This window comes from Arachis hypogaea, chromosome 4 (assembly GCF_003086295.3).
Source record: "Arachis hypogaea cultivar Tifrunner chromosome 4, arahy.Tifrunner.gnm2.J5K5, whole genome shotgun sequence".
NCBI lineage: Eukaryota > Viridiplantae > Streptophyta > Magnoliopsida > Fabales > Fabaceae > Arachis > Arachis hypogaea.
The window spans coordinates 109,510,527-109,520,925 of NC_092039.1; the positions used below are offsets into that span (position 1 = coordinate 109,510,527).

Sequence of the window (10,399 nt, forward strand, 5' to 3'; positions counted from 1 at the left end):
CAGCATCACCATCAAGTCCAAAAAGTCGGACACAACAGCTCCGACCAATACAGAAGATCTCATCCGAGATCGACCTACAGTTTTAGGTAACCCTCGGAACACATACCTTGCCAAGAGATTTTCGTAATTATTAATTTATTTTTCTTGCATTAAATTACTTGTTCTCTATTTCAAAAATCCAAAAATCCTATTTTTCATAACCAATAATAAACACACCTCCCTGCAATTCCTTGAGAAGACGACCCGAGGTTTAAATACTTTGGTTATAAATTTTATTGGGTTTTGTTACTTGTGACAACTAAAATTTTTGTACGAACAGATTCTCTATTGGCTTAGAAACTATACTTACAACGCAAACTTATTTGTGAATTCTTTACCAATAGAAAATATGATTGTCAAGGGACTTGTGTAGGGATAGGGGAAGAGTGTATTATTGGTGATGGATGGGGGCAGTGGAGGTTTGGGACTGTGGAGAGATAAATGACTTCAGTAGAATTTTGAAGTGATGGTAAAGGGTAGAAAGCTGGGGTTTGAGCTTGTGAGGTGTGTGTGTTGAACTCTAAGTGTGGCTCTTTGAAAGGGAACTGCTCTTCATTAAAAACTACATTTTGGCTGATGACTATTTTTCTTGAACTTGTCAAGCACTTGTACCCCTTATGAGAGGTAGCATATCCAATGAAAACACATGGTGAAGACCTGAACTACAGCTTGTTCTTATTGTAGGGTCTCAGGTGTGGAAAGCATAGGCATCCAAACACCTTTAGATTCTCGTAGTTTGGTTGCTTAGCAAATAACTTCTCAGTTGGTGAGGCTCCATTTAACAGTGGTGTGGGAAGAACATTGATGATTTGAACTGCTGTTATGAAGGCTTCACCCCAAAATTTGATAGGTATAGCAAGCATTGTTAGACCCATCTCTACAATATGTCTATGTTTTCATTCAGCTGTGCCATTCTGCTGATGCATGTGAAGACAGAAAAATCTGTGATTAATTCCTTATTCTTGCAGTGACTTGGATAGGCTTACATATTCTGCAGCATTATCACTTTAAAAGCATTTAAGTTTGGCATTTAATTGTAACTCAGCCATATGTTGAAAATGTAAGAAAACTGATTTTAATTGAGCTCTACTCCTTATTAGATATAGCCATGTAAATCTGGAAAAGGCATCAATAAAGTTGATAAAATAATAGTTTCCATTTGAATCATGAAGGGGAGCTGGCCCCCAAATATCAGAATATACAAGTTCTAATGGAGCATTGTAAATCGTTTTAGACTCAGAAAAAGGTAAAGTATGGGATTTGCTAATACAGCAGGAACTACATATTGAATTATTTGGTAAGGAGGGGAGATTACACAGCTTTAAGACTCTAAAAACTACTGCTGTTGAAGCATGCCCAAGTCTGGCTTGCCAAAGAGTGTATTTATTTGTTGTTGCCTCCAAGGAATTGGTGAAGGCAAAAGGTGTGTGAACTGGGTAGAAATTGAGCAGCCTATACATCCCTTTGACAACATTTCCTTGAAGAATGACTTTATTGGTGGCCTGCGATTTAACAAAACAACCATGAGAGTGGAATTCAAAAAATACCTTATTGACACAACAAAATTGGTAGACACTAAGTATATTTTTGGTTATATCTGGAACCAATAACAGTTTCTGCATTATTAGACTTTTAGAGCTCAAATCAGTTTTGAAGTATGCTTTTCCAACACAATTAATAGCCAAACCTATACCATTTCCAACTACTACTTGGTCTGTGCCTACTGAGTTTTCTTTTTCAACCATAACCTCTGGGTTTGAAGTCATGTGATGTGTGGTTTCAGAGTCCGGATACCAAATTGAATCCTGAATGGATGCAGGATTGGCCAACACATTACTGAAGTTTGCCTTTGGTTGCTCAGTTTGCTGCTGTCTTCCTACATAGTCTCCTGTGCTTGCATAGCCTCCTGTGTATTGAGTTTATGTATATTGCTCATTGTCATCATCATACCTGTACCAACAAAATATTGCTGTGTGTCCATATTTGTTGCATAGTTAGCATTGGGGCCTTTCTTGCATTCTTTCATAGCTTTAGTATTGTGTTTTGCCAAAGCCTTCAGTGGTTGATGGCCGTTCACTGTTCTGGCTTCCTGACCTTTTGGATGAAATTGCTGTCCACTTTCATGTTCTGTATATAAAGATTGAGTTCTGCCATAACCTTGTGAGTGTCTAGCATTTCTGAAGTGTTGTTAAACCTGCCTCTATTGCGAGAACCCTTTCTGAAGCCTTCTCTTTGTGCAAAATTGGCTTGATACATTTCTTGATCAAATTGACTTATGTGACTGGACTGAGCAACATTTGTCTTTAACAGATGGCCTAATTCTGACTTTCTAAATCTTTCTAGCATGCTTTCATGTGCAAAGAGTACTGCTTCTAATTCACTGACTGTAATTCCTTGAGATCTTGTTAAAGTTGAAGTTAGGACAGGTGCATAGTCTTCAGTTAAGCCATGAAGAATTGTATTTACATGTTCACTTTCACTTACTACTTCTCCTACTGAGGTCAATGCATCAATTGTGTTTTTGATCTTCAAGATATATTCATTCACTGATACGCCTATTTTTGTACTACTAAGCTGATTTCTCAATTGAATTACTCTAGTTTTGATTTGTGATGCAAAATGACTTTTTAACTTGTTCCAAATCTGAAAAGTATACACACACCCAGCCATTCGAATGGTGTATGGTTTGGTCATTGAAGCTAGCAACCAAGATTTCAATAACGCATCTTGTTTCTTTCACCTCTGGTATTTTGAATTGACTTCTCCATTGTCAAGCAACTGTTGTGGGATCCTTGCTCATGTAATGTGATCAAGGAGATCGTTGCCTTCAATGATAGCCTCAACTTGATCTTTCCACTGAGAGAAAGTTGTCATTGTCAAGTTTTATGTAGATTGGAGTTGCCGTGAATCCTGGAATACTTGCCGTTTGAGCTGAGTGTGCAGCAAGAGTAGAATTGTTGTTTGCTGTCATTGAATCAAACTCTGATATAATGAACTAATATCATAAGTTTGCAGAATTATAGCAGAAAAATAGAAAAAATGAAATTGTGAGAGATCAAGAGAAGAAGAGAAAAGTTAAAGTATAAAAAAAATAAATAATTCTATTAAGTTCTGATAGCAATTATAAATACAGATTATATAAGTGAGTTGAGTTGGTTAAGCACTAACCACTTATACCAGCTCAGCATAACAAAAAAGGAGAAAGTAATTAACTCAGGGAGAGAGAAACAACTACCTCTAACAACCTTCTTCACTAAACTCACACACGCTGAACTCATACATGTATCTTTGCACTCCTTTAGCATAACTAAACTATAGTGTCTTGTCCTATTTTCTTTTGCATATTCCATACAATGCCAACTTTGCGTCTTTTCTTTTTATTTTCAAAGTCAACATTGTTGACTCATGCCACAAAATAACAAGCCAATACACACAGTATTAAACAAATTTAATATAATCACTGAATTAGAGAGAATAGAAACTAACTAACCGTCCTAACCAACCTAAAAAAAATAACCAATCTTAACACAATCTGCTTTTAACCTTTATCTACTAAAGACTTCATTTTCCATAACACAAGTATCTTAGATATTAGGCTTGCTGATCTTAGATTTTTCGGTAACCATATATAAAATAGGATGATGCAGTAACTCATTACTATTGGATCTTGATACTTGATAGCTATTCAGTAATAGTAATAATGAAATACAAATTTCTTTAAGCCTACCAATGATAACACTCACAAATATGAGGATTGTGAATAATGAAAAAAAATAATTAACTAGCTATAATAATTAACTTTTTTGTATTTTACTATTTTAAAATAATCATATATATATATATATATATATATATATTTTGACCGTAACATTTTGACAGTATTTAAAATGTGTAACAAAAGTTAAAATTTTTCTGTTTTATTATTTAATAACATTTTTTTAATTTAAAAAAATAAAAGAATCTGTAATTAAATTAAAAAGCATTTCGAAGTGTGTGTGAAAATTTAATTAAGTTTATGTCATATCAAAAATTAGAAATTTAGAAGTAATCAAGTCTTGCAGGATATATAACACTAGATATTATTTCTTCACCTCTCTTTTTGTGATTCTCTTATCCTTTGTTATAATTTTATCTATATATGTGACATTTGTTGCCCTCTTTATTCGATCTCTCGCTTCCCACTACAAATTATCTGAATAATTGACAAGAAGATAGATTAAGGAATTTTTAAAAAAAAAAAGGAATAAAAGAAAGATTATTCGTGCATGGCAAAAAGACATTTAATTCAAATCCGAAAACGATTTCCATTTTGCAGAAGCTCAATTATTCAAAATCAACCCACTCTATACATATAACACCTCCATTCACTTGCACTAGTCTTGTGCTAAACCTTAACAACAATGGCCACAGACACTTCTCCGAACTTTCAGGCGGTCATTCCCACTACTGAATTCCACATAAAACTTTCACTACCAACACCAGATCACGATGGCTTGGAGTTCTGGCAGTACATGGTTGCAGGTGAAAATAATATTTCTATTTACATTATTTTTATTAATTACTTCATTTTATTTGCTTTCTCCACTTAATTAAAATTTAACTTTTCAGTGAACGTTTTTGTAGTTCAATAAATTTAAATTAAAAATAAGGTAAAAATTTATATGTGAAATTGCTAGTTTAGAATCGTTAGACAACAATTTTATCGACCAATAAATTATATCTTAAATGACATAATTTTTTTATAATTGCCGATTTGAGTTTCTCTATTTTTTATTAAAAAAATAATAATTTTATTAAACATATTAAATTATTTAATAATTCTTAACTAATAACTTTACATAAAAATAACTTGACATGAATCTTTATCTAAAAACAGTCTTCACCTAAAAATAAATAAGCTGAGGGAACTAAAATTTGTCCGGTCAATCCGTTCACTATCAAAATTTAATTTAATTTATTCTAAAAAAATATAATGTCGTCACTCGTATTTCTAATAGTGTCACTCTTCATACAATTTTTTTACATTATATCTTCGTATGAATTTCTAGAAAAAATTATATTATTAAAATAGAAGTGATATTATTATTTTTTTATATTTTACAATTAAATATTAATTTTAATTTTTTAATTGTTGCTGATCAACCTACTTATTAATTTATACCGTTGATTTTTCTATAACCACTTATTATGTGATGATCGATAGATATATAATATTAATTTTTTAATTTTTAATTTTAATTTTACAAAAAACCATATTACTTTTATTTTATATAACCCAATTACCAAAAACAATAAAACAAATTATTTATATTACTAAATATTTGATAGTTATGACCCATATATAATAAACACACTTCATTATTAATGCATATATACGTTGTGAAAAAAAAGAAGACAAAAAGAAAGAATAATATTCAACATTTGGCTTTTCCTTTTTGAGAAAACAAATTACAAAAAGCTTAACTAGTTAAATTCCCGAAATTCGATTACAATATAACATTCTAACCATTTAACGAAACTTTATCAAACAAGTGATTAATATTCCAAAGAAGCTTAATGTTTGTTGAGAGAAATGTCCTCTTTAGCTATTTCTTAATGAACAACATTAAAAAACATAGGTCCTATATATTTTAAGATTAGAAAAAAAAAAGGATAAATTGTTTGGTCCTTAAAATTTCATCTGAAAGTAAAAAATAATTCCTAAACTTTTTTGTTCAATATTATCCTTCTTCCAAAATTACAATTCTCTAATTAGGTCTTACTTGGGTAAAATTATAAATTTTTTTAATGTGATATTTTTTGAAAAATTGTTTAAAAAATAAAAATAATTTGATATTTAGATATCTCATTGTAAAATTATTAAGAATAATTAGCCAAATCAATTTTTGAAGTTTTAAAATTAGATACTACTTTACTTTTATAAATTTTAAAATACACAAAACAGTCCCAACATTTATAATACAGTTCTCCTCTAATTTGATTTAAAAAATAAAATAAAAAATTTCTATAAAATTTTAAAATTATAAAACAGTCATTTCGATTAAACGGATCAAATTAAAAAAAGAATATATTATTAACAGAGATAAATATTACGAATTTTTTTGTATATTTTAAAATATATAAAGAGTTAAAGTATTCGATATTAAAAATTTTAAAAACTGATTTAGGTAATTATTCAAATATTTTGTATCTATTAATTATACTTAGGTATAACAATAAAAAAATATTATTTATTTATTTTTTATGTTAAAATAATTTTTTTTAAAATAAAAAATATTTTTTTAAAAAAATTATATCTTCTTTAAAAAATAGGTTTTTATTTTTTTAATATTTTTCCTTTTACTTAAAAAATTAGCTAAAAACACTAACATTTTATAAAGAATATTTTTTTTAAATTAAAAAGAGCTTTTTCTCACTTAATTCAAACAAACATTTAATAATCTTATTATCAGTTTATTATCACCACCTAACTAGTCAATATATTGCCGCGGACACTACAGTCACAAAGCCGCCACAACCGCCAAGCCCATAAAACGACCACCAGCTGTACCCATAACCACCACCACCACCGAGAGTCCAAAACCACCAGAATGCACCAGAACACCAAAGCCAGCAATAAAATAAAAAACTATCTAGAGCCAAAAGTAAGAAATAGAAGATTACAACTAACAGGACATTGTCTCTAACTAAATCTAAATAATAGTATCTGATAAAAGAGAAACGATATCCATATCCAATATTGGACTATATTATGCGTATATCAAAATCAGTCACTAAAATTAGTCACTATAGTATAAAATATATGTTAAAATATAAATATATATTAAAAATAAATTAAACCACACATGTATTTATTCATAGATATATTGATGACTAATTTTAGTGTACAAATAACATTTTTGTTAAACATTTTATACAAACTATTTTTCTTTAAATGATTTCTTTCTTCCCCTCAACTTTTGCACATTTACTACTTTACTAGCAGAAACAATTCGCTGGCGTAATATATATAATGTAATGGCGGCATATTGCACAGGTTCAATAGCAGGATCAGTGGAGCACATGGCTATGTTCCCAGTTGACACTCTCAAGACCCGCATGCAAGCTCTTACAACAACCACCACCACCACTTCATGCCTCCGCCAATCCCTCTCTTCCATCCTCAAACTCGAAGGTCCTTCCTCCCTCTACCGCGGCATCTCCGCCATGGCCCTCGGTGCAGGCCCCGCCCACGCCGTTTACTTCTCCGTCTACGAGTTCTGCAAACAAGCCTTCTCCTCCTCTTTCACCACCAACAATTACTCCTCACTGGTGCATGCCGCTTCTGGTGTCTGCGCTACAGTCACCAGCGACGCCGTTTTCACTCCCATGGACGTCGTGAAGCAGAGGCTTCAGCTGAAGAGCAGTCCGTACAAGGGTGCGGTGGATTGCGTGAGGAGAGTGGCCCTCGAAGAAGGGGTTGGCGCGTTTTTTAAGTCGTATCGGACTACGGTTGTGATGAACGCTCCGTTTACGGCGGTGCATTTTGCGACGTATGAGGCGACAAAGAAGGGGTTGGTGGAGGTGCCTCCGGAGAGTGCGGATGACAGGAGGTGGGTGGTTCATGCTACCGCTGGTGGTGCTGCCGGAGCCCTGGCTACTGTTGTCACAACCCCGCTTGATGTTGTCAAAACTCAACTTCAGTGCCAGGTACATTCAAATTTCAATATTGAGTTCATCAGAAAATCATTGATGGTATAGAAATTTGGCAGAAACTCACCTATGTATTCACCTGTGTATTCACATGAAGTTGCTATCATTTGGTTTAAAAAAATTGGTTTCTTTTATACAAATAATTTAATTAAAAAAACTAATTTAAATTAGACTAAATAATTATTTTCATTTTTTTATTATGCTCTTAAAATTTATTCTCTTCCAATTTTTAATAACTAATATAAAAGTTAATTGGTTTATTATCATAAAATTTAATTTAACTGTAAATTTATAATTAAACATATTTTTACAGCTTAATTTAAAATTTAGCGACAAAAAATTTGAGACATTAAAAAAAACAAGGCTCTTCAAGAATATTAAAACAGAGACAAAAGAATTAGAGATAGATAGTACCATTTATAATTTTTTGTTTGTATCACAAATTTGATTTCTTCCTTCCATGTGAATTTTAATTTTTTTCTTTTTTATTCCTAATTTTTTTTGTTATTTTTATACAGACAAAAAAATATGAATTTTGTTTTTTCTAGAATACTAAATTTTACTTTTTCAAACTATTTGTATACGTATATTTGACGAAAATTAAGTAAATAAAATTTAAAGATAAATTTCAAGAGAGATTGATAAAACAGGATGAAGAAGAATTTACTAAATTTATCATTTAGAATAACAAGCAGAAAGAATTAATTTTTTTTTAAAGTAGTTATTTGATCTACTTTTTTTCAAAAAAAAATCATTTATCTAAAACAAATCAATTTTTTTCAAATCAAATGATAACACGTATCAGCCATTTAAAAACAACTTCATATAAAATCGATTACAGGTGAGTTTTCGCCTAAATATTTTCATACTAATTTATTAATTTCATAGGAGCCAAAGTTTATATTAGTAATTCTAATATAATGTTTCAAAAAGTGTTATTAAAATTAAATTACTGTTTTTTTAATTATTTGGCAATTATTTTTTTAACACTTGTATAAACATACGCATACTAAAATTTACTATTATTTTAATAGGAGAAATATTTGAACTTTTCTGTACAACAATTAATTTTTTTTCATTAAATAAAATTTGGACGGATGTGATTTGGACTCCATAATCCTACCAAATAGAAAAAAAATAGTCAATTTTGTATATATTGTGTTAATACATTTTTTACAACTGATTGAATGTATAAGTGCATTTTAATTAAGATAAGAAATGTTATATTTTACAACGTAATTTTGTTATATTTTCTTGGCTCAGGGTGTTTGTGGATGTGACAGATTCTCTAGTAATGCAATTGGGCATGTAATTCAAACAGTGATAAGAAAAGATGGATATAGAGGTCTCATGAGAGGTTATGTCCCTAGGATGCTGTTTCATGCCCCTGCAGCTGCAATTTGTTGGTCCACTTACGAGGCATCCAAATCTTTCTTACACCTCATCAGGTGTACAAAGCATGGCTTAAAATTACAATGTAATTGTGGTGTAATATCGGAGCGAAACTGCAATAAATCATCGTATTATACAAATTCAAAACAATAAAATGCAATCCTAGATATGTGTATACGAACAACCAGCTAATAAGGGGAACAACTAATATATAAATGTCACAGCTACAATGAGTGACTAAAGAGATATACAACTTCGAGCTTGTATATTCTGTTGAATAATGATGATATTACAGAGATTATTCTTATGTATGTGATGCAGAGCTTTCTACTTTCTACTGTAGTTGAATACATATATCATCATGAAGGAAGAGGTTAGATGGGAGTGGATGATCTGAGCAAAGATATTATTCGGAGTAAATGGTAAAAATTTGTCTTTTAAAAAGGTTACTCATTTTTTAAATTATTTTTTTAAATTTTTTTTAATTAAATTCATCTTTCAAAATTTTAAATTAATCATATTAGTCATTCTGTCATTTTTTTTTGTTATCGGTGCCAAAATTTAGGATTCTGCTAGGGAGACAATCAAACATGCATACAATATCTACAATGGGTTCTTTATTAGGCCCAAATTGAAATTAAAGCTGAAAATTAATTCTAATCCTATTATGGCTGCTTACTAAAACACACCACCAAGTTTTTGCTATTTCCACTTTTTTCCCAAATCCCCAATCCCTTTTGTTACGCTGTTTCTCCTTCCCCCCACTCAAACCCTCCCAATTCGCTGCAGAGCCTCTTGACGGCACTAGAACCCTGAGCCCCGCAACCTGCAACCGAGGAAGGTCACAGGTGAACGCAAGCGACCTGTGCGTTGCCCTCAAGCTCGGCGCCATCGCTGAACATCTGGCCTACACTGCAACCTAGTTGCCGGGCGAGACGCCACCGATCAGAACTGCCGCCAGGATATTGGATGTTTGGTGTTCATGATAGATTTTTTTTGTCCCTTTAATTAGATGAAAACTGTAGTAAGTAATCAGATTGTTGATTTTCACATTCACATGTATCCATGCTTATTATAGTTTTTATTTTATTTAGATGTTTTTCTTTTTTGTTAATTCTTTCATGGTTTGTATTTTTTTGTAAAATAATGCATGTATGATATGAATACTGGCTTCTAATATGAGATATCAAATACCAATTTTAAGTGATATAGATACTACTTACTAATTACCATAGACAGCATTCAATATTAAATAGTACAAGGTAGTGAGGCCAAT

The 10,399-nt window shown here is 31.2% G+C and overlaps 1 protein-coding gene across 1 annotated transcript; it reads left to right on the forward strand.

The window, feature by feature from the left end:
* Positions 1-4,372: 4,372 nt before the first annotated feature.
* LOC112794389 (uncharacterized) lies at positions 4,373-9,458 on the forward strand. Its single transcript, XM_025836427.3, has 3 exons — positions 4,373-4,560; positions 7,076-7,728; positions 8,995-9,458. Exons 1-3 carry the CDS (start codon positions 4,440-4,442, stop codon positions 9,274-9,276), a joined length of 1,056 nt encoding a protein of 351 aa, XP_025692212.1. The 5' UTR covers positions 4,373-4,439; the 3' UTR covers positions 9,277-9,458.
* Positions 9,459-10,399: the final 941 nt, after the last annotated feature.

What these genes read in the sequence shown, in the direction of transcription:
- LOC112794389 (XM_025836427.3), top strand. Translation starts at nt 4,440, where the DNA reads ATGGCCACAGACACTTCTCCGAACTTTCAGGCGGTCATTCCCACTACT. An exon ending in CTGGCAGTACATGGTTGCAG is followed by an intron (nt 4,561 to 7,075) that starts GTGAAAATAATA and finishes CATATTGCACAG; the next exon opens with GTTCAATAGCAGGATCAGTG. An exon ending in AAACTCAACTTCAGTGCCAG is followed by an intron (nt 7,729 to 8,994) that starts GTACATTCAAAT and finishes TTCTTGGCTCAG; the next exon opens with GGTGTTTGTGGATGTGACAG.